General features: G+C 38.0%; 1 protein-coding gene across 12 annotated transcripts in view; it reads right to left on the bottom strand.

The window, feature by feature from the left end:
* tns1b (tensin 1b) overlaps positions 1 to 16,460 on the bottom strand; it is a 217,433-nt gene that overhangs the window by 40,513 nt on the left and 160,460 nt on the right. For 9 of the 12 annotated variants that reach the window (XM_088082948.1, XM_088082951.1, XM_088082952.1 and 6 more), the window contains 4 exons: positions 14,317 to 14,392; positions 10,505 to 10,634; positions 9,975 to 10,039; positions 9,279 to 9,402 (listed from right to left, as the gene is read on the bottom strand). In XM_088082948.1, coding sequence (XP_087939074.1) covers positions 9,279 to 9,402; positions 9,975 to 10,039; positions 10,505 to 10,634; positions 14,317 to 14,392 — 395 coding nt within the window. Of the gene's footprint in view, positions 1 to 9,278; positions 9,403 to 9,973; positions 10,040 to 10,504; positions 10,635 to 14,316; positions 14,393 to 16,460 lie in introns of all 12 variants that reach the window. The other 3 variants (XM_088082949.1, XM_088082959.1, XM_088082957.1) reach the window with 1 other exon arrangement.

The following is a 16,460-nucleotide window of genomic DNA, read 5'->3' as shown; positions in this document are numbered from 1 at the left end:
TCGGGACAAAACATCCTCAGCGGTGATATCATTCTGTTGCATCAACTTCCATCTCCACCAAGATTATGTAACCACCTTCGACCCCCCCCCCGTCTGCAGCTCAGCAGGCAACACAAACACAGACTTATATTTGACTCATTTGAGCCCCACAACAACAATCTGTGCCCAACAGGGTAGGCTCGGTCAACTCATCCCCTCTGTTGGATACGTTATGGCTGTGGGGAAACGCAGACATCTCCCTCTGTCTAATGTGTGCAGGATCAAAGAGGAAGCATTGACCTCCTGGAGAGAAAGTGCCACAAAGACACACACACACACACGCACACGCACACACACACACACACACACACACACACACACACACACACACACACACACACACACACACACACACACACACACACACACACACACACACACACACACACACACACACACACACACACACCTTAACCACCTCTTCCAGACACACGGAAATGCTTATTGGACTTTCGATAAACAGTAACTTATCAGAAAATAAGGTTACACAGAAACAGACTCATCTCATTTTGTCTACAGTGTCTGAAAAATTAATTTCACAGTTCAGAATAGTTATCAGAGGCCCTTGATGTACAGTTGAATGTTAATACAGATTTATAACAACTTTGGTGTTATTATTGTAGATTAGATCATTATTTCCAGAGTATTGGGAACACTACTCCATTGCTACAATTAAGTTGGACCAGGAAGTTTTTCTGCAAACTTGATGTTTTTAGAATAATTCTATAGTTTGCATTTGTTGCATTTCTTCCAAATAAGTTTTGCTAACCTCTGCGTTTATTTTACACTTGGATGATCACCTGAATGCTTGCCCCTTTGGACTTGTCGCCACATTTACAGATCTCAGCGATTAACTTGGTAGTATGATGCTGTTATTCCTCATAGAAATGATAGGTAGACAAAATCAGTTGCTAAGTTGTAATAAATCTGAATGATCCTTTTAAACCATCATAGAACAGCCACTTGCCAACTTTTTATCAGCATGGATAATAGTATTTGTAAAAGATTACACCTCAAAGAATAACTGTCCATGCATAACATATAAAACACAATGGTGCCAAGTGTTTGGATAATAAACAATCTGATGTCAATGAGTAATTAAATGCATTCCTGGATAAAGAGAAAATCAAGTCTCTGCTGCACTCACTCTCCAGTACTGAGAATCCTACTCACATGTTTTAAAAGACGTCAGCTGCTGAGATTTTTGACAACTTTTCTCTTCGGCATCACAAAGAGCAGAGGAAAATCTGGACACAGGTTCGCAGCTGAGCTCTTCGACAGCTATTAAAGCTTGGAAAAAGACATAGCTGCCTCATGCTGAAGGGACATCGAAGAAATGCTGGACACAAGGTTAACATGTAACCCTTAAAAAGTGTCTGTCTGCTCTGAGCAGCAGCATGCTCAAGCCCACACTGACATTCTCTGTCACTCCTCCTCCTCTGAGTATGTGCACAAAAGAGCTTCACAGTCCGCCTTTAACTCCTCCGACTCCAAGAGTGGAGAGAGAGGATCTCTCAGAACTAGAAGAAAGAGGTAAATAAGTATTCAATACCAGTTTCAGACTGCTCAAGACTACACTTAAGAAGTTAACTTAGAAAAGTTTTCATCAAATGACAAAGCTGATTGGGTCAAATGCTTTTTTTCCCCCCACAGTCACAGTCAAATATTTATCTAAAGCCCCTTTCTACTGCACAGAAAACCCACTAACACCTGCTAACATCTGGCTTTTGTATGTTATGAGTCAGTATTCAGGCCCAGGGCAAATTACTTATAGTGACGGCTATTTAACAGCTCCCATTGGCTTCAATGAAAATACAATGCCTGAATAAATGCCCAAATTTTAGCCCCTGTATTGTCGAATGCAATGATAGGACACCACAAAAAAACATGTCTTCATCCAAGCACTGCTAAAATATTGTTCTAAATTAGTCTGCACTGAGTTTGAAAGAGGTACTTAATAAGTATGAGATATACAGAAAAAGATCTAACCACTGTTACATTTTCACTGGCCTCCATGCTGCCTTCTACTGTCTACTGATCTGTTTTCTAGTCGGTCCATGACATTTAATGTGACACACCAATTTAAAAAAAGACACAGAAAAGCATATTCATCTGCTGCAGAGCTGTGTACATGGCTCTTGTCTACTAGCAATAGGATATCAACATACATATGGTAATTTTGACGGAAAACAGGTATTACTAAAGAGGTTCTGTACAAAAGCACAGTTTACTGCTAATATATCTACGTGTATATTATATGAATATATTACATATAATCTCCGAAATCACTGAAAAATATTCACTGAAAATCACATTTTCTGCCCAGAAAATTTTGCCAGCTGTGATTGCAAAAATCTCTTTCTCTCTTTTTTTATCCATCTGTTTTGTGAAACCCACCTTTCTTTATTCTCCAGATTTCTTTCTATATATGTCCCACTGTTTTTCTCTCATCCCAATATTCCAGAAATGTCGTGGGTTGGCGAGCTGAGTCAATCACTGGGACTGATGGTAAACAAAAACACAAGAGTCTCATTCCGCAAATAGCTATCAATATCCACTGACAGCAATCCGACCCACCCCTCACTGTCAGAACACTGCAGCTAGACTGTCGTACATCTGCTCCTCAAACAGAGTTGGTTTATTGGTTTCAAGCATCTGCATTATCATTGCTTGGGATGAAGCAGGGTTGTTAGACTGATGCATGATGCAGGCAACCGATCGGATCAGCTTTTAAAAAATATTTACTGTGTTGAGGAATTTGTCATTCATGGCAAAAAGCTATACTGTTAACTTTGAGCTCTCCACCTTAAACCTCCCCGAATATGATTGGATGTGACTCATCAGCTGGTAGCCCAGCAGCTGATGCCAATAATGCAAGAGCAACTTTAGAGCTCTACAACTTTGATTGCACTTTTGTTGTTGAATTTATGTATTTTGTATTGAAAAACTCTTCAGTCACATTTACAGATAGGATACTAGGTTCACATCGAAATAGTGAGAATAAATACAAAGTCAATGCAAAGACGGGAAATAGACGCATATTTGTGCCAGCTGACACAAATGATGCAATCATTCAAAGAGAAATTTGTGTGACAGTGTGTCGCCACAGCCTACCAGTATTGAGATCTAGTTTAAAATAGGTAGTGGAGCTTTAGGCCTACATGGCTGGATGTGGAATTGAATTGTGTATTTGTGATCTGTGTACGTTATTTTGTTGGGTTAGTTCTTCGCAAAATGCTCTGAGTAATTTAAGTTAAACAATTGAAAAAATCCTCCAGCAGCTGTATTCGTATGGGTAATGGGATATAAAAATTTGCTTTCTGCTCAGTGTGAATACACTGTATCTTTTGCTAATAATTTGCACATCTATGTATTTTTTCAATCCGTCTGTTCTGTCATGAGAGCTTTCACACAAATATAAGTATTATGCAGGGACATCATTTTTTTCGAATATAACTGACTTTTTTTACTGTGAATAAAAGCATTAACCACTAACCTTTTGCGGAATAGACTTCAAATCACAACAATGTTCAACCTTGTGCAACTGTTGCATATTCACATCACCGTCTGTATAAATAGTTTAGATGTGATCGAGTATTTTGCATTTTCCCGTTGTTTGTCCCTCATGCCCCTCAGTGTGTGTAAAGGCCTTAACACTGTACAAAACAACACACAGCCTCCTCATTCATTTCACTGACGCCACAACATTGTCCCAGCAGGAGTGGCGACACAGAGGGCTCCACCAAAACATGGCTCAATGCCATCCAACATCATCTGGCAAAGCACTGCGTTGGCCAATAAAACACAAGTTTGCATTCCTGGTATATTACTTTGTAAAAAAAAAAAAAGAATGACTTACGGTAAATCTATAGTTTACCTTGGAATCACAGAGTGAGAGGATATTAGAGGATTGTGGCTGCTGACTTTTAGTATTAGAAACCATTTTGAGGGATTTCAGAAATTTAGAAATCAGAAATACTTTATTCATCCCTGAGGGGAAACTGTGGTTCATTACCGCTCTGATGCCAGCATAGAGAATTACAGCAAGTAGAAATTAGAAAGAATATAAAAATATAAAATAGAAATTCAGTGAGAGCATTCAATTATCCCAGTGTGTAGATATTTAAGTATTTAAAATAAAGTATGTATAATATGCAGAGTATATGTGTAAAGTGTGTAAAAACATTCATGTAAAAAATACAGCAATAAACAATAAGTACTAATCCTTGAATATCTAAATTATAATATGGATAATATGCTGAGAGTGTTAAGTCTGTAAACATAAAACCGTGCCTTATGCTACAATGCAATATATCAACTAGAATGTAGTTAAAAATATCAAATATAAATATGTATGCAAAGTTACAGCAATGAATAAGATAAGCAAAAATAGCAATACGAATATATGCAAAATATACAATGTGTAACATGTTAAATATGGCCTACATTCAAGAGTTGGAAGAACATTGCACATTTTTGTAATTGAATTTTTGCATCTGATGCACCTTAAACTAATATAACTACTCACACAGGACTTCTTGGATTCATCCTCTCAGGAACCTGAAACTATAAAATGATTCAGGCCCTGAAGCTTTTTGTTACACACTCTGCAGCCTTGGATACATTCATGGACTGCTGAGACTGCGGCAGAAGGATAGATGGGTGATTACAATTCTATATGATCAGAAAAAATGTAAAGACAAAGTCAGAGGGTAAGATGTGGCTGAGATATTTCCCTTCATATGGACCAAAGGCATCCTTTTTTGACAACACTGAAAGATGCATTCTTTATTCGACAATTCGACATTTGGATATTTTCTTGTCGTGTTTATGCAAGGTGCAGGCACGACAAAAATCCCTGTGCTGAAACTCACCCACAGCAGCCAGATCTGTTTTTTTTTTTTTTTTTTTTACGACATAAACACAACGAAAGTCAACATCAATCTCTGGAAGCCAACAACCACATAGACAGCTGTTAGCCAATGTTCATTCCAACAAAACATTGTCCCTATAACTTGAATCTGTTTGCAATGCCTTGATAAGCAAAGAGGGTAAAAAAAAGAAAAAAACATGTTGTAAGTAGCCTCGCGTCTTCCTCAGAAAAGCAACCGCCGTCCTGACAAACTGCAAAGCCAACAGCAACAATGCTTTTTGTTTCGAGCAAACACTTGCAGAGATATACGTCCTCGGCCGTCTTCCCTCTCGCCTCTAAAAGCCACTAAGTGCCTTTTCAGCACTAACAAGTGTGAAGCCAAATGACAGTGGAATCACTCCAGTTTCCTGGAAACCCGCTCTCTTGTTCCTCTGAGCCATTTTTAACTGTTTCTTTAAATGCTGTTTGCAAGCAAAGCCCATTTAAAATGCAGAGTGTATCAGTGTGACTGAATAAAGACACAAAAGGCTTCTCATGGGACACGTTTTAATTCTTATCGAGAACTCTGAAGAAGCTAAATGAGAGTGTTTGATAGTGTGTTTGCTTCCATTTATCATGCCTCTCTTCTCATGTCTAAAGCTATCACTGTGTTTATATTTATGTGTATGTGTGTGTGTGTGTGTGTGTGATGCCATTAAAGTCAAATTTGGCCTTGATTACAGTATCACCATCATATGACAGGGGGCAAGATGAGGCAGGCGGCTTGGACCTCCACTGAAACAGAATGAGAGGAGACCTATTCTATTTTAGAAGAAGACTATTTCAAGCTGCCGCCGAGACACTTTATAGGCAGTGATAGAAGGTAGCCAAGTGACCTTTGACCTTTGGCTGCCTGAGAGACCAATATAAACAATCTGAGGGGGGAAGAAGAATCAGGAACATTAAATAGCCAACAAGCATCCCTCCTCAAAATAGTCACTTGTCAACAGCTTTTTTTGTCCTTTAACTTGGTGCTTGATGAGTTGATATAACAGGCTGCAAAATTAATGCAGAAAATGTAATTTTTGAATCAGTGAATACACTTGAGCAAATGATATCTAAAAGAATTTATCAGACCAGAAACCTGTAATAATGTAACACAAAACATTACATATTCCTCTCTTGAAAACCATCAACAACAAGCATCAGGAGGAAACTCATTTTACCATTATAAATCACTAAAACAACTTGACCGTCCCAATATTCGCAGCACTTTGGAAGTCAAAACAACAGACTCGCTGCTATCGCTGAGGGCGTAGCATTGCTTCCTTTTTTGGGTGGCAGAGAAAGTAGCACTTTGGTCACAGAATGACCACCGCTCCCTCAACAGGAAGGCCCTGTCCATGCCTGTGGCTGAACCCAGGAATGTCTCGCACGGCGCTCATGTCCCACAGGGCCTTTGGCTTCTCTGCGGTCGTAATTTCACCACACATGAATTCAGTGATAGCAGTGGCTCTCCTCCCTTCCAAAACATGATTTGCCATTGAGAAAATGAAAACCTCGGAGTGCTGATTTGGGCTCATCACTGAAAACAAGCAAATAATTTATTGGGTTTTTCTCCTGTGATGATCCTCAAAATAATCAAAAGCTGAAAGGGATAGTTCAATGTTTTTTGAAAAAGGGGTTGTATCGTGTGCTTATCAATAATCAGTATATGATAAACAGTAGTTTTCAGTTGGTACGCCCCCAGTTTGGGTAAGCAGGCTGGAGTTTGAAACAAAAACTAAGCATTTTCACTGCTATCTAAAATCCATCTAAAAAAAGTCAACTTAAATACTTAAGTCTACAAAATACTATAAAATAACCTCTTTCAGTTTAAGTGTATGGTATATTGAGGGTATTTCCACCACTTAACTTTGCCACAGAAAGTCATTTCAGACAGGTAAGCCATTAACAGCTTCAGTTCCCCATTTATGCTCTTGTCAAAGCCACCAGACTCCATTAATAAAAACAGCAATTTTAGCACACTGGAAACAGTAGCTTCTGGTCGGCTCCTACCTCGGTCAGTAGGGGAATTTGTTTATTTTGAGAAGCTTTTATCCAAATTAACTCTTTCAAAGGCCACAGAATCACACAAAATAAAAAACTCTTCAAGAGAGTAGTAGACCAGCAGCTCCTGACTACAGCGATGATAAAGCACTGATTTTCTGAATAGGGTATATCTGACAGCAGTGAAAATATTCCAAATATAACTGATACCTAAACTGCTATTGATTTCTCACATTGGCCTTTTTTTGGGCAACTAAAATATGTTTTGTTGCTACTCCCCATCCACAGAAGTAGCTTTCATGACTCCTTTCTGCATCTCCAAATTGGAGGCATGCAGACTGAAAACTAATTCTTGTAAAACACAGACTATGGATAAGTACCCCACACAACCTCAATTCAGAAAATCTGAACAATCCCTGTAAGCCTTCACACCTGGAAACACAAATATGGCCCTAAGTCTTGTCTCAGAAAACATTCTGACCCCGGTTTGAACTTAAAGGTGACCTCACTTTGACCCTGTCAAGAGGGACTTTTAAAGACATGAAAATATGAAAAAGTCTTTACGCTCCGTTAGGACGCAGGCAGAATCTCTTCTCTATGTCATGTAGAAAAACAAAAACAGCCTTGTTAGCGAGGTCAACTCGGTTATATGCTGTTCACGTGTGTTTATGTGCGTGTTTGAGTGAGAAAGAAAAACAGGAACTAAAATAGAAATCCAGCTTCCTCTCAACCACATTAAAATGCATTTCCAAAGTCACATGTACAGTTTACATGACATTCACATAAAGTGACCTTCAAACAGAGTTCACGAGGAGCACGTCACTAAAAATACAACTCAAGACACAATCTACTCAGTGATGAAGAGGAAAGCTTGTGCAGCTGATTAACTCCTACTGAGGTGTTTGCTTATAAGTGGTAATTACATAAACGTGATAATTTACTTACTCAAAATAAGTTCGAAATACAAGTTGGGGGGAAATTATTGCATGTTAGCCTAAAGTGGACACGGCTGTAAACATTAACGGCTTGTTAACTTTACAACACACGGGGGATCTGCACAGACACTACATATGTGCCTGCCACACACTTGAAGACTCTGACAAAAAGTAAAGAATCTTAATATGAAATGGCCCAAAAATTTGCAAGAAATTTGTATCAAAAATAAAAAATACCAGGATATTGGCTGAAAATCATTGCAAAAAAAGAGAAAGCTTTAAAAAAAAAGAAAGACAGGGGAAAAAGTAGAATTATAGATATAGTTTGCTGGTCATTTCCCTTGTTTTTTCTTATTTTCAGTTCATTTCCTTGTCAACTTTTACTTTTTTTCAGTTTGCAGGACATTGTATGTCAAGCTGCTCATTATGTTTTCCCATACATATATATATATATATATATATATATATATATATATATATATATATATATAGATATAGATATTTTTAAAGCAATTTTCTCAGGTTTCAGAGGTTTAAATGCATGTCAAAGGCATCTGAACACAGCTGAAGAACACGGATGTTGATCCAGGCTTCAGAGGGTTAAGAAATATGACATGTGATCAATTCCTTACAGGTCCACAAAAACACAAATAATTCTAGAAACACAAGATAAAAGCTGTCATATGTTGACAGCATCCTTGTCAAATCAGCATCAATATAATCTATAGAGCAAACTGTATTTGTGTACAAGTTTTACATTATGGATTTTGTCATCAGCCCTATAGGTTAGCTGTGTAATTTTAAGAGAATGAGACCGTGGGAATGAGAAGTTTCAAAAATGAATATTTATCACTAAAATTAGTGCTGGTTAGAGGATTAGATACACACTGTATTAAATAATAAGTCGTGTTCACTCCACCAATTTCTCCTCCTTTTCCACAGTACAAGACAAACAAGACTTTTTCTTGTCCCCTCGAGAATCCCCTAAAAAAACAGCCAAATCTTATGATAATATCAAACATGTCTGACTTTGTAGGAACAAGAAAAAGACTGACTTCGTGCAGCTCGGACTGAGTTTAATACACCATAGGATCGAAGGGAGTGTGCCACAGCCCTAGCAAAACTCTTCAGTAATTAGAATTTTTTCTGTGAAAATGACATTTCTAGAAAAGTAGTTTAGAGTACGGCTGGCATAGGTCAAAAAAAGTCATCGTCCAGTCTGTCCCGCTCATAAATCACAAGTGAAAGATGAATCACTATGATTTTACATCTAAAACTGTATCTAACTCTGCTCTTAATGTGTACATGATTTCATATTCATGGATTCAACTCTGTGACAAAGGGGGTGAGTGAGGGTGCAGTACAGAAAGTTTGAAATGCAAAATACAATCAGCTGTACTCACCGTCTGTGGTGTCCTCGCAGGTCTGATTGAAGTTTTCGTACGAGTCCCAGCGGATCAGAGGATCTTGCGTGTTGTAGTCCACCGAGACGCTCGGCCCATTTTCCAGCTGATCCACACCTTGACCCGAAGAACAAAGAGACAGAGCAGAGCACATGAACATCTTTGACTCACAGAAACAGATCACATTCAGAATGTGATAATGTTTTAACTTACAGTGAGATCAAAATGTTTACTCTATTTGATTCATAATGGATTTAGGTCTTTGAGGGGTTTCTTTCATTCATCGAGTAACCAATAAATGTTTACAACAAAATAAGAATATAAGAAGTATTAAGGTGAAGAGTGTATGCTGGCATACTGGAAAAGGGCTCATTTATGCTTAATATACTGACACTTATGGAGCCTTCTGTCTGTACTCTGTGTTCATTTTGTCCGTATTTGTGCACATTTTTTTTTTTTTTTGCAAACAGACATATCTATCTTCGTACATATAGGGAGTACAAATGAGCCCTAAAATCCATACAACTGCAACTCCATGGTTCAAATGCAGCTTTTGTTGCATGTCATTTCCTCCACATTCCCTGTCTGCAGTCTCTGCTATATTCTGCCCATTAAAGGCAAACATGCAATAAAGTACAATGAAATGTGGAAAATTCTCCAGTGTACACATAAAAGCCGGACACATTAATTCTTACCATGTATTTTCTCTGGTCCGAAAGAGAAAATAAACTCCACTTTTCCATATTCTGGGAACCTGTCATCTGTGCACAGGAAATAAGAAAGGGAACATGAGGGTTTGGTTTACAAAAAAATGATGAATTTATTACTTGATGGGTCACTGCAGCAGCAAAAAGACAGAAGAAAAAAACAGATTAAAATACAGCAAATCTACTGAATTCAGTATTGACAAGGTTCAGATGTTTTTACACAAATTATAATATCAGTTATCTAACATACTGAGGACTTCATCCTGCTGAAATTTTATTGTTCTTTATGAAATCTGTTGCACGTCTGTGCATCCTGGAAGAGCCATCCCTCCTCAATCGCTTTTCCTGAGGTTTCTACTGTTTTTTTCCATGTTTAAGGCTTTTTTTGGGGGGAATTTTTCCTTAGTCGCTGTGAGGGTCCAAGGACTGACGAATGTAGCATGCTGTAAAGCCCTCTGAGGCAAACTGTTATTTGCGACTACAGGTTTTATAGATAAAAACTGAATTGAATTGTCATACCTTTAAATGTCTCATCAAGCTCGTCCTTCCCAAAGACAATCCCCAGGTCATGGACAGCGCAGGTGTGAAACTGCACCCGGAATATCACGTCTCGGCACGGGCTGCGGTAGCGCTTGTGGTAGCACTTGAGCTGGAGAAAAAAAGCCCATTTAGAGTAAATTAAAAGACTGTTACAGAAGCAGCTTTGCATCAAATAGTGCCAGCAGAGCTCAACAGGACGGCTTAAAAGAGCTGGATCGCAGATTTGCAATTTCTTAATGTTTTATACAAAGTGTTGATTCTGATAAGAAATAAAGGTTTTCAGCAGAAATAAACTGCAAAGTCGAATCACTTGCTGAATATGGCTTCAGTGCCAATTGGCTCAGAATATCAAGTGAACGGAAAATGAGATGATTTTTGTGCAGAAGCCAAAGACGTGCCAGCTTGATTCACTGCTCGCTTTTTCTCCACACTGGCTCAGAGCAAGACAAAGCATTTAAGACTGTTTTATATATATCCCTCATAATGTATGGCCTCTCCACACGCTGTTTCTCCTAACACAAATCTCTTAAAAAGCGACACTAAAACACCACACAGGAAAATCTTCTCTCTCCCTCCTGCTGCTTCCTGATGGGCAGCCTGGACCTGTTAGCTTTTTTACAAGGACCTCACATTTACAGGTACTGGAGGAATATTTCTCAACCCAAACAATGTGCAGCTCACAAACTGTGGCTGTAAAGACTAAAAAACTGAGAAAATTATATACAATTAACCATATGACGAAAAAAAAATTGTAGGAATATCAGCTAAAAACAAAACTGAAATTTGATTTTTAGGAGGGTGGGACTGACTTGCTTTCCACAAATCTATTTTCTACTTGTGCGGCAAAAAAAAGTCCTAAACATATAAAGTTCCCAAATCTACACAAGCACATAAAGAACGGAGGACGAGAGGAAGGCGAGGCAGAGCATCCTGTGGCTTAGCGCAGCTTTCTGGGATATGGTGAAAACCTCCCACTGAGGGGTCCGTTTCACGAGGAAAACAACGCTGCTGAGCCAAGCTTGAGAACAAAAAGTAGAAGACAAACATTCACTGTAAGCTTATGTGTTGTGTTTAGAGCCCTAATACATTTTCATTTTCACGCACAGGCTTCAAACTGACCAAAGCCCCTTTCTCTCCTCTGAATGAAACAACTTACAGGAACAGTTTGACATTTTGGAAAATAGGCTGATTTGTTTTCTTGCAGAGCTTGAAAGCTTACTTTTGTTTATGTTATTTTCTATTTGTTAAATTTCTGCAAAAGAAAATAAATAAATAAATAAATCTAAGTGGAAGTTAGGCCTGTCACAACTTTTTAGACCATTTTATGCCACTGATATAATGATAATATAATTGCGCAATAATGCAAGTACACCCTTTAACCCTTTGATACCTGAAAAAAATTATGATTTTTTGAAAAAAAAAAACACGAGAAGGCAATGAGCATTGAAAGAAGAAATAACCTAAAAACAAGCAAGAAATTAGTAAAAGAAAAAAGAAAAAAAGAAAGAAATAAAAGAACATAATAAGAGAGGAAACAACAAACAAGACTTGGAAAGACACTTTTAAAAATGTTTTAAATTGTGTAACATAATTTAAAATATGTAATTATAATCACAAATATCGTTTTCTCTTGCGTTTACATTTTTTTGTATATATACAAAAAAATATGGACAATAGACTTAATATATTAAGTCCATTGTCCATATTTAACAAACATGATATGATACAGTAATTGAGACAGGCAGGTGAGTCATTTTCCAGTTTCTGGTGTCACTGGCAGAATAAGTTGACTTAGCTTCATATTTACTGTACAAACATTAAATTGGTATTGAACTTCACTTCAAACTCTTGGCAAGTAAGCAAATAACCACACTTACCAAAATGTTGAGCTATTCCTTTAAAATTTTCACTTGAAACTGGACATTAAAATGACTAACACTCACTGACGAGAGAAGCCAAAACCTAAAAAATTTGAATCATGTTTATACAGGTTTTCCTCTGTGATGATCTTTTTTTAATCTAACCATTCAGTAATTAGTCATTTTTTGGCAGTCATGTTATCCCCAACTCATTCCCACAAACACATGCCAGTGCAGTTTAAAATGCAGGAGCACACTCCACGCTGACTAATGTCTCTCCCATTATGCCATAAGGCTGCAGCTCACATTCCCTGTGTTATCTGAATAATGATGAGCGTCGGCTCAGTTCGATGATGCATTCAGCAGAATCCATTAGTCCGTCTTAAATAAAGGATGAGATATGAGCTCAGCACTGAGGAGCCAAAACAGAACAGCCATGCGCTTACAGTAAGTGCTTCTCTGAAATTCTCCACACTGAAATTATGAGCCCCGAGGACATCTCATGGATAACGTTATGGCCTGAATGACAGCAGAAGCAGAAACTTTGCTGATGTGTGCAGTTCTTCTGCTGGAACCGAATGCAAAATGAGCCACAGGTGCTACTTTATTGAGGTTCTCTCTCCTATGTTTTAAAAGTCCAAAAAAAAAAGAAAAACTCTCAAAATGTGAAAACATCTCTCACGCAGAATTAAAAATATCCAATCAAATTACTTTTCAATGCTTATGTCATGCTAAATAGCAGCCTATGTGTCCCAGATGCTGTTGGAGAGGAAGTTCAGGGAAGTACATTGCCATTTTGACGTCATAGTTTCCAGCGAACATATTGTGTGCTAATGAGGGTCTATAAACTGTGGTATAGGACTCAGTCCAACTGTCTTCCCTCTGGTTTTTATGGCCCTATTTCTTCTCTGAATGGACACTATAAACTGCTGCAGCATATGCATTCAGTACATATGCCCAACATCACATGGAATAACCAACTAGAACACCTCAGTACTAATAAACAACAAAAATCCTGCAGCTGCCAAAACACTCAAAAATGTTTTGAATTTTCCTAGGGGAAATGTCATGTTGTCCGTTTCAATTATAAAGTAGTTCTCCAAATTACATTAAGGATTTATTGACCCCTTATGTACCTATGTGTTGCCTCAGATCAGTGGATGCAGCTCTGCTCGTTTCTCGTTTTCAGCTTGTGACAAAAGGTGACCGTGCCTTTGCTGTCAGAGCCCCCACACTGTGCAGACTCGCTACATCATTAGCATCTTTTAAATCCCTCCTTAAGTCTTTCATTAATACGAAAGCATTTAGGAATATTTAATATGTCCCCGTTATTATCATCCCTCCATGTTATTATCTGGTCAAATTGGATTTAATTAAGAGCCCAGCTAAACTATATGTTATAGTTCCAACTTAACCGACTTAAATAAGTGTTGCAGGCACTGGATTTTGTTTTATTTAACTGGTTTAAGTGGAATCACTAAAACTGATTATGTCAATAATTTCCACAAAGTGCAGACCACTTTTTGAGACCAACAGACAACAAAATGAGCTGTTTTTGAGTCTTTGTTGTTTTTCCAGGAGCATTTTTGACTCCAAACACAGGTGTTTTGTAGTAACCTGTCTTGTTTTTCCAGCTGCTTTTTAGCCATCAATTGTGGGTAGTTTTTTAAGTGAAAACTTCTTATACTTTTTATTTTATACTTGTTTTATTGCTGCCTTGTTGCTTTTCTGAAAATCGCTTTGTCACTTTGTACAAAAATGCTATAAAAAAATAAAAAATAAGTTAATTTATTATATATATGTGTGTGTGTGTGTGTGTGTGTGTGTATAAATATATGTTTATTTATTTATCAATTTATTTATTATTACTATTATTTCTATATATTTATTTATTTGTCTATTCATTTATTTATATATCCCTCCCATTCTTACCAGGATGTCCCCTTTCAGAAGAAGACCGGGCTCGATGGTGATACAGATGCTGGTCTGGCTGTCACCCTGAACATTACTGTAAAAGAAACAAAAAAAGCCAAAGCATGTTAGATAACAGGCCTGCTTCCATCATTATTGCAGTAAAAATGTTGACTGTACAATCCAACATCCCTCCGCTGCATCCCTTTTCTTTTTGATGTCGCCTGTCTGGGTATTACAACCACATGATCTCCATCGTCGACTAACAATCCCTTGTTTACTCTAACAGTGGCCATCACGGAGCGTAACAGCGGTGCAGCGCTGGGCTAATTTTGGGCATTAGTGTCGACATGATTGTCTAACTGGGAGATCAAAGGCTGGAGAGTGCTAATGGAGAGCATGTGAGAGAAAGCAGGGAGGAATGTGATCTGGGGCTGGAAGCGGCTGACAGACTGGAAGTACATGTGCATGGATTGTGTCACACTCAGTTATGGCGTGTGCTGCGAATGTGTTTATAGTATTTACAGTATTGTAAGAATCAACATGGTAGAAAGAGTTTAACACCACCAGGCTTTACTGTTTACAGTAAAAACATGCCATAAATGCTCAACAGTTTAAAAAAAAAGAAAAAGAATGGCAGGCAGGTAGGACACTGGGAGTTTAAAACTGCACTAAAAACATTTTTATAGTAACAATGGATTATATGAGTATTTGTGATGTAATAGGTGTTGCTTGTAGTAACAAACCCACAGAGAATCATCACCCAGCTCTGCAGGTCTCCTCAGCACAACAAAAAATTTGATCATTTTAGCATCTTTCAGCTTATTGTTTTGGTTTTCTGACCCACAAACTCATTTTTGGGTCATATGTCTACATTAGGAAAAAAATGAAAATGGCTACACTCTCCATTTACAGAACTTGTTCTTATTGTCTATACCTAGGGTTTGTACAAAGTTTGGCAAAAGAGCCTTTATGTCTACAGCTCCATATATGAGGAATCTTCTGCAAAAGACTTGAAGATGCATTTGTTGGCTCCTCAAGGCTGTTTCAAAGCTCTGTTGCAGGACTCTAATATGTTATTTTCTACAAGCCAGTGTCAGGATTTATCTTAGCTGGTGTTTGAATTGTCTTATTTTTATGGTTTACTTATAGAATGTGGTAGCATACTTTTCAGTCCTTCCTTGGGGTAACTTTATTTTGTGTTTTTTTTTTTTATTTTATATTGTTTGTTTTTGGAGTTGTATATTTTGATTTTGTACTTCTGTTGCTGCCGGTCTGGCCCAGCACAATGAATGAATATTAAACACTGAAAAGCATTATATTTTATGCATAACATGAAATTAATTCCACTATAGAAGAGACTTAATGGTAATTAAAATTAGGTGGGGAAAAAAGTGGTCATATCGACATTGGTAATGGTTACTTGCCAAATGAGTTGTAACATCTGCATAACGGATCTGAACAGAAAAACATCCAGTATCACGCATCCATAGTTTATTTTATTCTAAGTATTCTATTCTGTCAGTTTTTTACTTTGATTTAATTGCTTTCACAAATTTCACTACACTGCATGACTGTTTGTGGAAAATAAATGTGATTTCAATTAAAGTCTGCCGTATTGTGTCCTTTTTATTGTTGAGTCTTGTAGTCTTCCAGCTCATGCTGCCATAGCCAAGCCCTTGCGACTGCTGAAAGATGAAAATCTGTTGATCTATTGTTTCATTAAGTGTACTTTTAGTTATGGGAACTGCATGATCTGACCTCGGCATGCATGTTTTTTTTTAAATAAAAACAAGCTCATTGCGTCTGTATTAAATATAAACTGTAGTACTTTGAATGTGGTGTATATAGAGCCTGTATGCTCGCCTGGCCCATCTGAGGGCAGTGCAGCTCCCCGTCTTCTCCTCTAACTCCCCTTTTCCCAAAACAACAACAACAAAAAAATCATAGAATCCATTATTTCCTGTCTGGCCCTGGGAACCAGCAGGGTCCTCTCACAGGAAAACCCTGCAGGCGTCCACGCAGAGGCCTGTCTGCCTGTTTCATTGGCTCCCTGCTCCCAAATAACACCAGAAGTGATTGCAGGATCTAAAGTGGGGAAACCAGAGCCTGCAGCTGGGGAGGCTAGCTAAATACAATAATGTGAGGCAAGCACAGAGCGCAAA

This window comes from Plectropomus leopardus, chromosome 10 (genome assembly GCF_026936395.1).
Source record: "Plectropomus leopardus strain MGB_pleo_1.0 chromosome 10, ASM2693639v1, whole genome shotgun sequence".
Lineage (NCBI taxonomy): Eukaryota > Metazoa > Chordata > Actinopteri > Perciformes > Serranidae > Plectropomus > Plectropomus leopardus.
The sequence above is the reverse complement of the archived record's forward strand: the minus strand, read 5'-3'. Positions and strand labels throughout refer to the sequence as shown.